This window comes from Montipora foliosa, chromosome 4 (assembly GCF_036669935.1).
Source record: "Montipora foliosa isolate CH-2021 chromosome 4, ASM3666993v2, whole genome shotgun sequence".
In the NCBI taxonomy this organism is placed as follows: Eukaryota; Metazoa; Cnidaria; class Anthozoa; order Scleractinia; family Acroporidae; genus Montipora; species Montipora foliosa.
In genome coordinates this window covers 15,839,000-15,856,697 of record NC_090872.1, presented here as the reverse complement: position 1 = coordinate 15,856,697, position 17,698 = coordinate 15,839,000, and the positions used below count along the sequence as shown (strand labels likewise).

General features: G+C 37.8%; 2 protein-coding genes across 10 annotated transcripts in view; one reads left to right on the top strand and one right to left on the bottom strand.

Moving 5' to 3' along the window:
* LOC138000037 (transmembrane cell adhesion receptor mua-3-like) overlaps positions 1 to 14,613 on the top strand; it is a 97,391-nt gene extending 82,778 nt beyond the window's left edge. Inside the window, exons 97-114 of the mRNA XM_068846167.1 lie at positions 193 to 343; positions 1,178 to 1,339; positions 2,240 to 2,530; positions 2,725 to 2,803; positions 3,087 to 3,228; positions 4,791 to 4,843; positions 5,314 to 5,437; positions 5,537 to 5,646; positions 5,953 to 6,052; positions 7,507 to 7,663; positions 8,000 to 8,066; positions 8,330 to 8,393; positions 8,665 to 8,768; positions 9,408 to 9,534; positions 9,876 to 9,917; positions 13,702 to 13,824; positions 14,022 to 14,129; positions 14,308 to 14,613. Of these exons, the coding sequence (XP_068702268.1) occupies positions 193 to 343; positions 1,178 to 1,339; positions 2,240 to 2,530; positions 2,725 to 2,803; positions 3,087 to 3,228; positions 4,791 to 4,843; positions 5,314 to 5,437; positions 5,537 to 5,646; positions 5,953 to 6,052; positions 7,507 to 7,663; positions 8,000 to 8,066; positions 8,330 to 8,393; positions 8,665 to 8,768; positions 9,408 to 9,534; positions 9,876 to 9,917; positions 13,702 to 13,824; positions 14,022 to 14,129; positions 14,308 to 14,337 (2,034 nt within the window). The 3' untranslated portion in view covers positions 14,338 to 14,613. The remainder of the gene's footprint in view (positions 1 to 192; positions 344 to 1,177; positions 1,340 to 2,239; positions 2,531 to 2,724; positions 2,804 to 3,086; positions 3,229 to 4,790; positions 4,844 to 5,313; positions 5,438 to 5,536; positions 5,647 to 5,952; positions 6,053 to 7,506; positions 7,664 to 7,999; positions 8,067 to 8,329; positions 8,394 to 8,664; positions 8,769 to 9,407; positions 9,535 to 9,875; positions 9,918 to 13,701; positions 13,825 to 14,021; positions 14,130 to 14,307) is intronic.
* Positions 14,614 to 14,767: 154 nt separating this feature from the next.
* The window catches only part of LOC138000021 (VWFA and cache domain-containing protein 1-like), a 30,228-nt gene continuing 27,297 nt past the window's right edge, over positions 14,768 to 17,698 (bottom strand). For all 9 annotated transcript variants that reach the window (XM_068846133.1, XM_068846134.1, XM_068846128.1 and 6 more), the window contains 3 exons: positions 17,401 to 17,548; positions 16,863 to 17,214; positions 14,768 to 15,743 (listed from right to left, as the gene is read on the bottom strand). In XM_068846133.1, coding sequence (XP_068702234.1) covers positions 15,373 to 15,743; positions 16,863 to 17,214; positions 17,401 to 17,548 — 871 coding nt within the window. In that variant the 3' untranslated portion in view covers positions 14,768 to 15,372. The remainder of the gene's footprint in view (positions 15,744 to 16,862; positions 17,215 to 17,400; positions 17,549 to 17,698) is intronic.

The window sequence follows — 17,698 nt, the reverse complement described above, 5'->3', positions numbered from 1 at the left end:
GCATGGTTTCGAATCCCGCGAGTTGAGGCCACCTGAATTTTTCAAATGTGTGTAAGGGACAATTCCTCAAAATGTATTTTTTCAAACACCGGCTACATTTGCTTCTTTGCTGGTTTCGAGATTCTTTTCTGTTTTATCATTATTCTATCTACGAATCTATCAAAAAAGACAGAATTTATTTGTGATATGTAGACTGCATTGAAGGCCATGGAAATGGTGAAAGCTCTAGAGGACACCACTGAAGCAGTCGCTTATCATCAGCTTCAAGACATGAGGAACAACGCCATAGGCGACCCAGACAAGTTCCACAATCTAGGACTGAGAATCAAATCACCTAACGTTGGTAGGCCTTTACTTCTTCTTCCAGTTAGTTCTAAATTTCTATAACCTTTATTTAAACAATTTTTTTTAGAAAGGAATACAATGGAACCCCGCCTAGCGGCCACCTCGTTATTGCGGGCACTTTTTTTTGGCCCGGCAAAACGGCCATACATTCTTTTGTAGAAAATCCTCGTTAATGGTAACCCATTAACAGTAGACTCCTCTATATATAATTTCACCACGTTAATACGGGCACTCGCGCTAAATTACGAAAATCAAAACGCCTGTGACATGTCAAGTTCATTGACCTTTGTAATTTACCACGGTAATCGAACAGCCGATTTACTTTACAAAGTACTGTCAGCAACACTCCTCCCTGTTTTCATTACAAACATGATCTTGACGCCACTGTAACATCCAGTAAGGCAAATTACAAAGGGGTTAAGTCAATGTGCTTTCATCAGAAACACGATTGGTACTAAAGTCTTTCGGTTAGGTAATTATGGCGGCTTCCGTTTTGGTAATTAAGGCGGCTTCCGTTTTTTAGAAGCATAGTAAGCTGGGCCTGTTCTTGTTTTGATTTTAGGCTCAGAACATACAGTACACTTAACAATTTCAAGCGTTTTACCTACTGAGTGAAGTTTCAAGTATTTTATACAATTACTCTACGTAAATTCCTGATGTTGTTTCTTAAATGTTGTTCTGGAAGTGCAAATGCGATTTTTGTCATTACGGCCCTTTGGTCATGAATTTCACCTTACCCCGTTAATACGGCCAATTTTCAGTTTAGGCACGTTGATGACCGTATTAACGGGGTTCCACTGTAATTTCGAGTTTTTCTCTTTGTCTTCGAAAGAAATATTCCTTGATGTTGTCGAGATGACTCAGTTTAAGGGTGAGACGATTTCCGTGATGAGTAACAAGTCAGAGAGCAGCAGGAATGCATCACTGATGGCCAATCAGATTAGATGTCCCTCTTCCTTTTTCAGAGACGCACTCTCCGATAAACTAGCGTCAGGTAAGGTTTTCCGTTGCTAGTCATAGTCTGTCTATATCCTGATGGCTCAGTTGGTTGAGCATCGGGCTGCCATGCAAGAGGGGCGTGAGTTCGACTCCGGCCGGACCCCAAAACTCAGTCTTAAAATAACTGAGGAGAAAGTGCTGCCTTTGTGATTACAATCCGCAATGGTTCAGTAGACTTTCAAGTCTTCTACAAACCCTAGACCCCGTCTTACAGCACTTGCTCATTAACTCTGTGGGACGTTAAAGATCCCTTACACTGATCGAAAAGAGCAAGGGCACCGGGAGTTCCTGGTGTTGTGATCTGGTCAGATTGAGGGCCACAACTTCATAAGCATACGGCTATTGAATGCTACCCTCATAAAATAAAGACTTCACTTCACTTATTTTTAGTATAAGTTTGACCAAAAAATGCCATCAGGGAGGCGGTTCCTTATGAAGTGGACCCAAATGTGCAATTCGAAAAATGAATCACTGATGTGATTATTCACTGGTATGTGCTATGATCGCAAAGAGAGATATCGTTTTAGAGAAAGAAAATTGTTATATATCGCGAGAAATAACACTCAGCAGCCTGCCTATAACATGTTCAAGGTCAGTTAATTAACCGTAAAGAACTGTTTTTTTTTTCCAATCTGCGGTAGTCGAAAGAGAAGAGAAGTTAGAAGGGAACACATCAACCGATGAGGGAAGTAACACAAATAAGTAGAATAGTATTGATGAATTCACTCTGGGCCTGTAACTTCACAGACTGTCTCTTTCAAAGGAGATCCAGAGGTCATTTTACTGATAAGATTTTTAATCAGCCAAAAGAAACATGTAGCAAAAACCTCAAAAAAGAAAAAGAAAGGATAGCTGTTCGCAAACTGATAACGGTGCGGGTTCCTTTCTTTGTCAGGGTTTTATTCCAGTCTTGGTTGTTTCCGCGATGACGATGAAAACCGCGCAGTCCCAACCATTGAAGGAACGCACCCCTTGCTAAAAGACAGCTTCTTAACTCGTGAAAACGCCGTGGAAAAATGTGCAGAGGTGACCAGGAGTCGGGGATGGAATGTGTTTGCCGTTCAAGATGGCGGCTGGTGTGCTTCGAGTCCAACCGCGCATCTAACTTACAAAAAATATGGAGCAGCTATAAATTGCGTGGACGGAAAAGGAGGCATGTCCGCCAATGATGTCTACATCATTGATGGTAAGGTTACATTGCAAGAAAGTTCCTGATTCGGATGTAATACTTCAGAGGCGATATTTCGAAACATACAAGTTGTGAATGCTGATGCTAGCTGTCTTTTCTTTAAGACCTGGATCGTGTAGAAATCGTAGAAACAACACAATCGTTCAAAAAGAAAACTTGCAACCACACAAAAATATTGTTTTTCATTGCAGCGTACTATACTTGCTTGAGTTCAATATTCTACAAGAACTTGGAGGATCTTTTGACGTCTGACCCACTGCTGGAGATAAAGTGAGAATAAGAAATATTTACTAGCCATTTTGCTTATGCTCGTGGCAGGGGTGTCTTTGCTTCGAATTTTTATCCTGGCCCGTGTCACATCATGCGATATCAAACTGTTGAGACAATGGCTGTATAGCTATCTCGTTTCCTGCTAGCCCTGTTATTTAAAGTGGTTTGGTCTCTTTTGCTTCGTGTTGTTTTCTTTCTCTCTTTTTATTATCGGATCCGTTCGAGGAGATTTTTTTGAACGTTAATGATAAAGCTATAATTTTAACTGGTCCTTTGTTTGCAGAAGCATGAAAGAAATGGGAGCAGAGGTGCCTTATAACAAATCTGTGGTCAATTCTGTCGTGATATCAGGGAGAATAATCACCGAAGAACAGACGTTTTACCAGGCATTGGCGGACCCGATTGAACTTGTCTTTGAAAACTTGGTAAGTGACTGAAATGAAGTGCTTCCTGTATATCCATCAAATTCAAGTGAATCAATGTTTCTTTATTTTGAAACTCGTTCAAGTGATAAGGAGCTTGGGAAACGAAGACAGCGACGCTTACGAGAACGTCATTTGCCTTACCGTATCATTTCGCAATGAATCCTGCTCTTTTACTATGTTAAATGTATGCTACTCTTCTAAGAATAGTCGAGTTTATTGTTTATAAATTTGCCTCATTTGAATAAGCGCATCATAATCTTATCGATCGGTGTAGGAATCAATTCTGAATATTAAGAGTGCATTGAATAAGGGCCAATAATACCTGAAAATTTTAGCAAGATATTCCGAAAAATCTTTGAGCAGTAATTCTGTTGAAAATTTGATAAGTTACAAAATGATAATGGCCCAATTTATACTAGAGACGGATAATCCGTCTGGACGAACTTGGGCAAGAATTTTTTAGTTCGTCTGATAATCCGTCCGTGTATAAATACGGGCAACAGACGGATTATCCGTCAAGACGAACTATCTGTTTAGTTCGTCTTGGCAGACTAACTAAGGTGGATAATCCGTCTGTGTGTATAAACGCACCAACAGACGAACTTAGATGCCGGAATGAACAGCTCGTTACAGAAAGCCAGCGGTCTCTTAGCAGTAGGATACAAAATGTGTTCGCATAAACGAAGTACCTGAACAAAGGCAACAGAACAAAGATGCATAATCCGTCTAGTATAAACGGGACGAACTATAAGACAAACTAATACTGTGCTTTACAGTTTGTCCCGTATTTATACTGGACGGATTAAACGACCAGACGGATAATTCGCTTAGACGGATTATCCGTCTCTAGTATAAATTGGGCCAATAATGCATGGACTCATCAGGACTTTTGCGTCGACTTTATTCTTCACGGTTTTTGATGGCCATCTTACTGATCATTTGAGACCAGAAGGCTTAAAACTGGAGATATAAGAAAGACTTGTCAGTTCTTTTAACTTTTTGTATGATATTGAAACAAATCGGGACGTCATCAGAAATGCCTGTAAAACTGTCATGAACGACAATAAATTCTACACAAACCAATCTTTACCTTTTTACATCGTTGTTTTCCAGATCCCGGCTAAGAACTGTTCTGTAATTGAAATTCGCGTGAAGAGCATACAGATTTATTGTTTTCGCTTTTCAAAATGAGTTTTTGCCAAAGTTTCATTCTTATTAGTAAGTGACAACAACCCTCTTTATTTGGTGTTGCGTTGTTTTTATTTTTATTTTTATTTCTTATTTCTGTTTTTATTTTTTTACTTACTCACCTTACCCTAACCCTAACCCTAACCTAGTGAAAGCAATCTTTAGGTGCTTGGCCACAGGAGGATAAATCGACTAAATTATAAAGGAAGCATTGTAAGGGAAGCATGCTAAGGTTTTGAGCAACCAAACCTTGATGGTAAATTTACGGTATTATTGACTGCTGCACTCCTTCTTCATTTTACAGAGTAATTAGTCTTTAATTTTGATCAGGTGTGGTGCTTAACTGCTACCTAACCTTTCTTGACGTCTTGTAGATCCATAACAGCACAACTCCGCTTATCTGTGGATTTCTAAACATGAAATCAAGGTATTTAGATTACTTTTAGATTGTTTGCTCCAAGGCTACCTATCATAGACATCTTTTAAGAGCTGATTCATCATTGTGCGAGAACTTAAATCCTCAGGCTCGAGCTCCTGCCTGCGCAAGTTTCCTTTCTTATGTAAAACCAGTGTAACAAAACACTTGTGATCTTCCCCATCATGACTCTTGAAAACCAACTTTACCTACGCAATGGGGAGTCCAACTAATCAGAGCCATTTAGCATCGCCTCAGTTTCGTGAAACGGCAGGCTGCTGCTTGTCATTAAAACAATTAAGAAAATTCTGTAATTCTAACTTGTCCCTCTCTTTTTTATACAAGTTCCCTGTGGCTGCAGAAAACATGCAAAAAATGAGCTAAAGCAAGAAAAGTTCACTTTTGGCAAAACGCAAATTTAAGTCGTATTTTCACCGTTAGCTTAACAATCAATCTATTTCCTATGAATTTTTTTTTTTCAGCTCCCCTGATGATCGATGGTTTGGTCACGGATGTTACCTGTTTTCCACCAATCAAACCCACACAGTGTGTCACTGCTCACATCTAGCAAACTTTGCTCTCCTGTTTGATTTACACAACTCTCCGGTGAGAAGGTCACCTGAGATCAATTTATATAATCTCTGTGAACAACACTTTTTCGAGTAACCAAATCTAACATCTTTTCATTTTGTCTCTTCCCATTAGGAGATGTTGATCAAAGTTCCTGACAAAACATTTATGATAATGTCTTATGTTGGTGGCAGCTTATCAGCCGCTTGCTGTTTAGTTGCCATATTGATTTACAGTGTTTTACAGTACGTAGCTCGTTTTTATTGCTTTACATAGAGGATACCTAAACTTCGAGCCAGGATTCGAGCTAGGATCCGAGCCAGGATTCCAGCCAGGATTCGAGCTAAGATGAGCTTTCTCCGCTATTTATTCTCGAATCTCTCGGTTAGGTTAGGTCTCGAATCGGTTAGGTTAGGTCTATTTGCGTTAGTTCTAGTCTAGTTAGGTCTCGGTTAGGCCTCGGATCCTAGCTCGAATCCTGGCTTTATTCTTAGTTTATCTCCTTTACATATGGTAACCTTTTATGTACAATTTTGAATTGTATCTTTTAGTCTTAAAGGGGATCACATCCACGTGCACAAGAATGTGGCATTTAACATGGCTTTGGTCCAACTTCTTTTCTTGTTCGGTTCTAGTCAGACTGATAACAAGGTAAACTGGCGTTTTTATCTCGCAACTCAACAGGATGATCTTGACGATTCAGTTGGCACTTTATTCTCGGCAAACAGGGCACGTTTTCTTTTGGAATGCAAATTTAAGATTGACTTCAATTAGGACTTAAGCTAACTCTCTTTTTGGCCACTTGATGTTGTGGGAAAATAATACCTTAATTCAGTTAGAGCAGTGTCTTAAAAGTGTTCGCGAAGTCCTCCAGAAGTAGGTAACAAGCTTTCTAATACTAGTAAGTCCAACTTAAAGTGCTACTGTGACGAAATTTGCATCTTCCCTATCTAAGCCATTTTGGCACATAAACACGTAGTCTGTGCGAGAAGAAGAATGCTGTTTACCATTTTCAAATATCTCTTTTTGTTCTGGAGATATTCAAGTTTTTTTAATATGCAAATTAGCCAAGTGATGACGTCATAAACCCAACCAAATTTTGATCAAGTATGATGGAGAAAGATATCTCAGCCAATTTGTATCAGAAGTACTTGGTTCTTTGCACTAAGATTCTAGTAGATGTGTTCCACAATATGAGCATACCATTTTTGTTACCATGGAAACATACTGGGTTCCAGACCTCCCTGACATTAAGAGCTTTGCAGACCACCTTTGGCGTTCTGTTTTGATATTTGCAAATGGTGCCTCATCTGCATGATCCTGCCAGCATATAAAGATGTTAGGTCATGTTTGTGGCCTTGGTAAATGTATTTCTAGCCTGAGATCACCAAAATATTGAAATCAGGTTGGAGGGGACTGGGAAAGAGTGAGTTGCCATGGGAACCAATTTCTTTACAGTCATAGGTGTGTTGCCTTCAGAACTATCAGCTCACCAAGTTTCAATGGTCTCTGTTGCAAATTGACCGAGATAGCTCTATTTATATTCTTTATGTTCTATAGGGTTGGGTGAATGCATATTTAACACATTTTTCAAACTTAAATATCTCCGGAACCAATGCAGATATTTCCAAACGGTAAACAGCATTTTTAATGTTTTATGGTACTCTCTGTGATAAACCAAAAAACTCAAGGGATAAAAATTTGATCACAGTAGCACTTTAACTTTTCAATTGTTTTTTTCTTATGCAATTTTCAACAAGTATGTGCCGGAATGAGGCTACGTACAACGCGAAGAATTATACAATACAGGTAGAGAAGGTTATCTGTTCAGACTGTCAAAAGGCGTAGGCGGATACTGTAGGAATGACCTTGTTTTTTTGGAGAGAGAAATCCAGGCCAGTCAAAAACAGTAAAATATTAAAAGAGATAATGTTATTTAACGTAACAGCGGCAACTGTGAACTGCGATCGACACAGCTCTGATAATTTGCCCTGTAGATAACACTTATCGCTGCCAGAAACGATCGTCTGTGGTCTGTTACATTATATTTTTTGTTTTTTTTTTGTGATTAGGTTTTTCAAGTAATGCATTTTTTTCTCCCTCAGTGGTTGTGCAAAGCCGTTGGGATCGCGCTTCATTTTTCCCTGACCGCCATGTTTTCTTGGACGCTCGTAGAAGGGTGGCATTTGTATTTAGCTCTTATTGAAGTGCTCTGTGCTCAGAAAAGGAGTTTACTCAAGCGATACTACATTCTAGGATATGGTGAGTTTGTTTTGCTTGTCGTTGGCTTGTTTGTTCTTTTTAGAGTGTATGATTGGCTCAGTACGACAAGCACTAATTATTGAAGCCCAAAGATGTATTGCTTGCTACCTTTGAAGGTAATAAGTACTGTTGTAGCTCGCACTGAAACAGCACATTCCACCCAATCCTCTTTGAGATCATAGTTGTAATTTGGGGTAGAACCATGCCTTGCAGATTGCGTGGTATATTTCATGCTTTCTCCAGTCTGTTTCATGACAGCATTTCTCATGGAATGACTTATCACGTTTGTGTCATTCAACCCGTGTCAACACTTTTTCCCTCTTTCGTTCGTTTCAGGTTTACCAGGTGGCATGACTGCATTATGCATGGCTATTTTTTGGGAATATTACGGCACAGGAAATATGTTAGTATCATTGAACATGAGCGTTTTTACATGTTTTCCTTTTCCAAATAATCGAATGCCAGCAGTATTTCCTATTTGTAATCTTCGGTATTTTTTTTGCGATGACTATCCCTTCTTTACCCCAATTATAGCGATTTGAAGGCATCTAACTTTTCATCGATCAGTGTAAGCCTTTTTCATGCGAAGTATTTGCACGGGAGCCTATTTGGACGTTCCACACCATGAATCGAAACCCTAACCGCTTTCGTTGTCATTTTTTTTAGATGCTGGATGACAGAAATTGTGCTCTTATCACTCTTCCTTCCACCAGTTGCTGTCATTATTTTGGTACGAATCGCAAAACAGCGGCCTGTACATGCGTGCAGAGTGTCTTGCTGGCTGTCTTCCAGAAACTAACTGCATGAAAAATCCTACTTAGGCTTATGCTTGGGTGCAACTAAGAATTGCCAATGTCATTCTTTTTCTTTTTCTTTTTTTTTTTTTTTTTGCAGCTTTTATAGATGAATATTTATCGACAGAACTTTTGTAAAGATAAGAATAGAATTCTACTTACAGTCTTAATAATGTGCTGAACTTTGCATCCTTTCTTTTGTTTCAGACAAATGTGATCATCTTGGGGATGGTGATTGGTGTTCTAATATCTCCCACAGTAGAAAAGCGCCAGAAACTATTTGCCAATAAAACATTCATTCATAACGTTAGGTGAGGACATCAAAGGACTAATACTGTCAGTGAAGCGAGGCCGCGGGGCGATTTTACGTTGCTTTAGAATCTTGCATCGATGGTTTTAACAAATACCAAGACAAAAGCATTTTGGTTTGATTAAATGAATAGCGTTACAAAATGCGTTTGAGTATAAGCCTTCGCATACTTTTTTCTTTTTCTTTTTTTTTTTTTTGATCGCAGGGTTAATGAAGTGAAACCAATCATTCCAAAATCCCTGTCCTTACGGAAAGAATGTTGAATTCAAGATCGGTAGCAACCTCTCTCTTACATTTTGGCAAGGCAGCATGGTCCAGTGGCCATCGCGTTGAGTTTGCATGCGGTTCCCGTTCTAACCTGTGGTTTGGAGTTTTTTTTTCCGGTTGTCCCAAATTCCTGTTGGGGTTCTTAATCATGTCTGTTTGAGATTATTAAAAATGGGGTGCATGTGAACTAGCTTGGTTGCTAATTTATTTATTTTATTTTATTAAAACCGAGACGGAAGATGAACTCGACAAAACCAAATAGTACAAATATGTCTTTAAAAGCAATAAAAATACGCAAGTCAGTTTCAGATGAATGCCATTGTTTTGTAAACCACTTTTTTTTCCATTGCTGCCACCATTTTCACATTCACAGGTTGTCTTTGAAGGGATGCATCATTCTCCTACCACTTCTTGCAGTCACGTGGCTGTTAGCTTTCTTACAAGCAAACTCTGATTCATCGGTTATGTCTTACTTCTTTGTCCTCCTCAGCTCTTCTCAGGTGATAATAATTAATCAAGATTTTATATTCAGTCAAAGGCTTCCACAAATGTACCTTTAAGTTTGGTTTTAATCAGCCTACTTAGGGAAGAAATATCTAATGAAAAGAAGTTATATTAGCGCGAGATAAAGTCACGCGCTCATGTAGTCGTAGTTTCAAATACTTATGAAAAACGTTTTGGCCACAGAAATAAAGAATGTTGTCAACTCTTGATCCGTACATTGAGACTAGTCGTGAAGGCATATAGTGCATTATCTTCGATCCTTCAGTTTATCCACCACTTATTGCTATTTACAAGAGTTTTCTTTTACTTACGTTTTCCTATTCATTTCTTTCTATAGGGACCACTCTTCTTTGTTTGCTACATACTTCTCAATCAAGAGGTGATGTAATGTCTTACCACTTGTTGTCTCTTTGTCTTACACACTATTCTGTCCCAACAGTCTGTTGTTAAACTCTCTTTTGTTTTTTTGTTTTTTTTTTTGGTTTTGGTATTTCTTTCTTTTTTCTTTTTTTTCCCTTTTATTTATTTATTTATTTATTTATTTATTTATTTATTTTTTTTTTTTTGGGGGGGGGGTCTTGTTATTCCGGCCAACTGTGTCCGTCCCCACTCTGTCTTCGTATTTTGCGTTTACTGTTTTGTTTCCTTCCTCCACTTATTGACTGTTTCTACTTTTGCTGTCTTTCCTCAAAATCTTCTTTCCGTCCTCATTCTGACCCTAACATTATCATCTTCGTTTTTTTCATGGCACTGCATATTTTCTCTTGTTTTGTTTACTCACTTTTATCAATTTGCTTTCTATAGTGGTTTCAACTGACTTCGTTCTCTGCGACTTTCTTTCTTGCTGCATTCCTTTTCTTTATGTTATGTTCTCTTTTTGTCCTTGTCGTTTTTAACTTTTGATCAGTCGTCTCTTTAAAATACAGAATACAGGAATGAAGATTTCGCAGAGTTGTCGTCAACTTGCAGATCTTTATGCGTCCTTCCTTCCTTTGTTCTCCCCTTGTTCCCTCCTTTTCTCTTCCGTTTCTCCCTTTCGTCAAGTAAACGTTTTATGTTTCCTTTCTTCGATTCTTTCCTTTTTTCACTCGTCCCTTCCTTTCTTCGTTCCTTCCTTCCTTCATTCAATCTTCGGTTTCTTCTTACTTTCTTTTCTATTTTCTCAATTATTATTTCCTTATTCCTTCCTTCCTTACTATCACTGTTCCTTTGATTTATTCATTCACTTCAAGTGGCAAGAGCCATTTAAGGACGTGTTGAACGAGGGAAACACGAGATGTCCAGCAATTGTATTTGACTGAAATCAGTAGATCTCTGAGACAAAGTTGCAAGGAAATGTCGTTCACGAAGACACGAAAGGCACGAGCTTCAACGGCAAATAAAACTGAAATGAATACTAGAGGTTACCAATTGCTGGATTTTGGAGAGCAAACCTTAAATAAAAATGTAGCAGTCCTGTATATGAGATTTTGGAAATCATTTTTACCTGTTAAAGGGCAAATTTTGTGTGGAATTTCTCTGCTTTAAAACCGATAGCCAAAGCTTCAACACCGAAAAACAACGGTATATTGAAGGTAAGTGTGGATTAAAGAAATCTTGAAATCACTTGTTCCTTCAGTTTCATTCCTTTCTTTCTCTCTTTATTTATTCCTTCCTTATGTTCTTCCTTTTGCCCCTACTTCCTTCCTTCCTTCCTTCTTTCTTTCATTCATTCCTTGTTTTATTTGTTTCATTGTTTGTTCCTCTTTTCCTTCCTTTATTTCCTACTTTCTTCCTTCCTGTTGTTTCCTTTCCTTTTTTTCAATCGTACCTTCCTTCCTTTATTCCTGCTATTGTTAATTCCTTCCTTACTTCCATATTTTACTCCTTTCTTTATTAAGTCCTTTCTCTTTCCTTGTCTCCTTTCCTTCTTTCTTTCATTCATTCCTTGTATTATTTGTTCCATTGTTTGTTCCTCTTTTCCTTCCTTTATTTCCTACTTTCTTCCCTCCTGTTCTTTCCTTTCCTTTTTCCTTTTGTTTCAATCGTACCTTCCTTCCTTTCTTCCTTTATCAATTCCTGCCATTGTTAATTCCTTCCTTACTTCCATATTTTACTCCTCTCTTTATTTAAAAGTCCTTTCTTTTCTTCCTCTTTCCTTTCTTCCGCCCTTTCTCTCTTTATTCATTTCCTTCTGCCTTCTGTTTTATTCTTGCCTTCCTTTATCCATTCCTATCTTCCTTTTTCCTTCCTTCCTGGCTTCCCTTCTTCTTTCAATCCTTTCCGTATTCCTTCCTCCCTTCTTTATTTGTTCCTTCCTGTTATTCATTTCTTCCTTCCTTCCTTCTTTTATTCCTTATTCTTTCAATATTCAGGCTTTAATAATTAACCCTTCCCCACTTCAGAGTTTTTACTTTAAGAAAAGGAGAGTTTCCTTTGACCAAAAACATGTCCATTTTTTAAATGTCTTCTGAGCGGGACAGCTATTTTTAGAGTTATTTTCATAGAGTTATGTCGTAGAGTTAGAGTTAAGTTTCCAAAATCTTGAATTCACGATTTTGGACTGCCGAAGTCCAAAATCTTGAATTCAAGATTTTGGAAGTCCAAAATCTTGAATTCAGGATTTTGGCAGTCGTTAACTCTAACTCTAAGTCATAACTCTACCGAAATAACTCTATTGATAGTTAACCTCTCTTCTGAGAGTTTCAAATAATAAGTAAATAAAATGAGCTCTGAATATTTTAACAATGAAACTCGGTTAATCAGCCAACCAATTGCAGTTTGGTATAACTCGGAAAATCGTCAGTTCATTACCCAATTTCTATTGTTTCGATTTTCAATTTTAAGACAAGGAGGGTTTTCTTTGACCAAAAACATGTACATTTTGAACAAGGAAGTTCCAAATAAAGAGGTTCTTTTTAAAGTGGGGAAAATGATCGCTGAGTATTTTAACCATAGAACTCGGTTAATGGCAGTTTGGTTGAACTCAGCAAAACCGTCAATTTGGACTTCCAAAATCGCTTCCACTTTCTAATCACTTTCACGTTCTATTGTTCTAATCACTTTATCTTGTTTCGATATTCAGGCTTTAGTTTCTTAAAGAAAAGGACGATTTTCTTTGACCAAGGACATACACATTTTGAACAATGGAACTTCTAAGAGTTTCAACTGACTAAATGATAGAGAAAAGTAACAATTAATTCAATTACAAATCAGTTGCGCCCGAAAATAGCAAAGCAAGTCGAGGCGGACGGATCTGTATTTTTACAGCAGTCAACAAAGTAATCGTATAATTACAATGAGAAAATTGCACGTAATTACATTGTTTTCGTTGCATTTGTGGATAGTAAAGTGACAATAACAAGTAATGACATGTACTATACTTCCTCCCTCCCTTCGTTACCTTCCTTCATTTATTCCGGCCTTCCTTTATTCATTCCTTCTTTAAATTATTCCTCTCTTTCTTTCTTTCCTCTATCTATCCCCTCACTCCCATCATCTTTCTCTATACTGTCCTTCCCTCTTCACTAATTTCTTTCCCTCCCCTCCCTCTCCCTTTTTTCTTTCTCTTTTTTTTCTTTATGCGCTCATTTCGAATGGTGTTCTCTATATCAGACCAACGACGTTTTTAGAAGAAATATATATAACACGGAAAATACCGTAAAACATAACATAAAACATATTTTAGGACTCCAAGTCAAGTGTAAACATAGTCTTTATTTACTGATGTGGGTGCAGGGCTGCCGTAGTGGAGAGAATACTCGCCTCGCACCAATTGCAATGTGGCCCGGGTTCAATTCCCGCTTCGATTGTCTACTCCGTTTGAATTCGTCAGTTATTATTGTTTATATGTTGTTACTTTGGGCGAGGGTAAAAGGAGGCACGAACAAAATTCTAGTGCATAACTATGAGAAATTGAATATGATTTTGCCAGAAATTAATAACTGGACTGCACAGAACAGTGCTTGAAAATGAACTGATATACACTGTTTAAATGAGAACAATTTTTTCGGGAATGTTAAGGTTTTCAGTATTTTCAGTTGTGGGTAACACTTAACAAACCCGATGAACTTCCCACAACCTGTCGTACCGCACACCCATGCTGCGTTTTAGTCTCATGGTTTGTGCAGGTTCGGGTAAGGGTCGTAATAGCTTGGTGTTTATCTTTCTTTTTATTTTGAAAGGTTCGCGTCGCATTTAAGAAGCTTTTAAAGAGATACCACGTTAAGAACTTTTTCCGATCCTCCACTCCGAGCATGCAGTACAGTCTCAAAGAGGGAGACGTTTTCGCTGCATCTGTTAAAAGGGTAAGCAATTGATGGGCGCGTTTTATCAATAAGCAGATACAGCGTAATTAAATTAAAGAAAAGTAACCTAGCCAGTCAAAATAGGCGTACCCAATGAAAGTAACCATTCAAGAGACAGGTAACTGAATCCAGCTGAATCTATCTCCTGAAAAATCCTTTGCTAAATTTAACATCAACTAACTTTGTTTTTATTCCAGGCAACGGCTTACTCTAATGAATCATTTAGCTCAAGGAAATTTCTTAAAAAGCAAAGGGAAATTGAACGGCAAGGAGACAAACTGTACGCTCCTAACACGCAACTAAAAGTAAGTTTAAAACTTTCTGCAGTCTAGAATAGATGAATCACAAAACGACTCCGAGATGGTATGACTGTATATAATCGATGTATCCTTGATTGTCGCTTACCCTTCCTTGCAAGTCCTTCAAACGAACCAAACTCTTAAAATCGCGTTAACTTGTCTTTTTTACCTTTCTTGTTCACAGAGACAGTGGCAAGCCATCAATGACTACTAACAGTCTCTCTTTTCTCGAGGCGTTCCTGCCAGTTTACAGTACAACCTGTTCATAGTTCGATTAGTGCCAGATTTTCACACGGATCTAATTTATTAATCCAACAAACAGGAATCTTGTCAACAGTTTCTTGTGCTTTGATGAAAAAACATCATGGGCTGCTACTCTCTAGAGTGAAAACTAAAAATGCAAGTGAACGGAATAACCTCAATTGCAAGTTTTTTTCGGAACGAAGCCAGATTCGGCGAGGCTTTAATACCTCTTACAAATTGCTTCCGCACTATTTTCAAGTTCATTCTTATTTCCAGTAACTCAGGAAGAAATTCAAAAACGTGTTTGACAAACTCAAACATTCCTATTCCAAAGTAGGCGAATCAAGTGCACCCCCATTGAAATAAAACAAAAATTAATATAGATTTTACAGAGGAGAACATCGGCAAACTTCAGTTTAATTGAAAATAGGTAAATTAATATATACATCATCGTAAAATTTGTACATCTTAGCGCAATTTGTCTGTCTTTTTTTGTTTCACGACTGCATGCCGTTGATAGGAACTGCACTCTAATTTCAAATTTGACTAAGTAGATAGACATGCTGTCTTTGTTCCTGGTCTCCGCAATTGTGGATTTTATGACCCGTAATGTTCCAGTATCGTTAGGTAAAGGATTGCTGCCTGGTTTAAAGTCCTTATGGTTATTCTACGTAGCTAGAACTCTTTTTAGATTAATTGACAAATAAATTATATTCTAATAAGAGAAGACTAGTACAAATAAACTGTTGTCCCAAAGTTTTCGGGAGTTTGTAACTCTTTTCAATACTACTAACCACTATAAAATATCTGTGCAAAGAGACAATAGTGAAACTTCAACGCGTTGTAAAATACGAAGTTTTGGAATTTTGAAACGAAATTAGGTGACAGGAATTATTTTTCTCAAATGCTGAAACAGTTTAATCTTTGTTTATGTTAAAAGAATGGAGCTACCCTTTGAAAATTATATGGAAACGTTTCAGCAGGAAGGCTTCGAGTGATACTTCTATTAAAACCATGCTCCTTCTGGCGCATGTTTAGGCATTGGAAATTTGTTGGCTCTCTCGCAGACTTTCCACGTTGAGTGACAGGTCCTCACTTCCTCGTGGAAAAGATACGCACGATTAAAAACTACGTTCACGTTAGAGTCAATTTCTGATATCTCGGACTTCTCTGAATTCCTGTCATCCCCTTCGTCGCGTTCTGGTGAAACTCGTTTTCTTGTTTCTCGTCTCCTTCTTGCTATAATCAGGAACAAAATGCAGAAGAAGGAAGAAACGCTCACCACAGAAACTCCTACAATTATACCTGTCTCTATCGGGGTGAGACCTTGCTTTATCTCTTTGTCCTTTTCTGTGGATTTGCTAGCACTGCTCCGTCCTAGAGACCAAATAAAGGATGGAATGTGGAGCTTATTACAAAACCGTGAAATCAAGAAATGGGATATTGGATTACCATTTCGTATGCACCGAGGGAAAATATCATAAACTGAGCCAATAGCCAGCTTTCTTGTCCAAATAAGCTTGGTCAATGGAGTGGGTTGTCCCGGGTGCAAAGACAGGCTCATGTTCCCTGCCAAAATATTCAATCACGTGAAGGATTGGTTGAAACTGAAGTAATCGGTGACGTCCTCGCCGATCAGATTCAGGAATAATGAAGAGCGAAATGCTTGCAACGATACTGCAGAATACTTTAATTTTACCTTGGTAATCTTGCGATTTATAAATCGCAAAAGTACTTCAATCTTCGAAGTAATAAGTTCTTAGTAAAACATTTTGTTATAATAACGAGAGATAAAAAAATTCTGCATATATACAATTTCTGAAACAATGGAATGACAGGTAAAAAGCTAAGTATTTACATACGAACAATAAAAATAATAATGCGAAAATGAAGTGTAAACATTTCAAAAATCAAGGCCCTGAGGAAGTGCTCGAACAAGTTCGATTGTTTGATTTTTGAAATGTGTTTTATTCGGGACCTTAAGCCAAAATTAAACAAACAAAGTGATTCCATCCGCGCAAAGCTGTTTACTTAACACTTGTAATAGTTTTCATTCTCTTCACCTCTTATTTGCACTTCATTTTCGCATTCTGTTTTTTTTATTGTTCATATGTAAATACTTAGCTTTTTAGCTTTTTACCTTTCATTCCATTGTTTCAGAAATTGTATATATGCGGAATTTTTTATCCATGAAGTTGAACTTGAAAATGACCGCGGAGCGGTCGAAACGTTCTTATTTTTTGTCGCTCGTTTTTATAACAAAATGTACTTCAATCTGTTATTTATAAATAATCACAGGACAACTTTAGTGACATTTGACAAATAACACAAAATATAGGGGGAAAGTACTTACATAATATTTTTACACTCCGCGCCCCATAGTATGTTAAACTGATTCAATCTAACACAGAACACATATTCGGAACCTACTGAAATTAGTAGGAGAAAGTAAACGTGAGAAACGTTTTGAAACGTGCTAAAGAGAATTCACTTAACCTGTTTCACATGTTGTGAGCGTCACAGTACTGTCCTGATGCTGCGTACTATGAGGATTTTCCGTCAGACCTTGGGTCGTAAAACTTGACAATGTTGAGCTCACTTGACTCGTTAAGATTGTTGTACTCTCTTGAGAAGGTTTAGCATAGTATGGGCGGCACAAGGAATCGAACGTGCTTGTCGCTGACATGTTTAAAGCAGTGGTTTTGTTCACCGCGTCTCTTTCAGTGCCAAAGGGAACTTGAAAAGAGATCAGTCGTAATTTCACAGCTTTTTCAAGCTTTTCTTTGAATGGCTGCAATGGATACAGGTCTGCTTGGCCTTCGTTGCTCAGCACGAATCTAATTGATGTCTAGACAAAAAACGTATATAAGCAGTTACATATTTGGACTCTCTTATTGGATAACTAGTTTCAAGGGAACTTTTAGTGTATTGACTAATTGATTCTTCATTCTTGAAATTGGAACATCTTTACTATGGTTCTTTTTATTTATTAGACAACAAATCTTACTTCGTTTTTTTTTTAACAAAGCGTTACCTTGTTGACGCTGAAGTGACGGATTAAGGTAACAAGTGACTTCCGCAAAAGTCTCACAAGAATTGACTGCAGTTCAGATTTAACACGGCTATGCATTTCTCGGGATATCAGTGGGAAGATGCTGTCCATGGTCAGGGTAATGACCAGACTATGGAAGAACAAATACTTGCTTCATCATGAAGAAAAGAATTTGATTAACAATAAATCATTAACCCTCATCGGTGAGATATGTTTACCTTAACAGTTTATGCTTAAAAATCTTTCTCTTCTCAACCTCTTTGTTGTGTTCGTTCTCTAA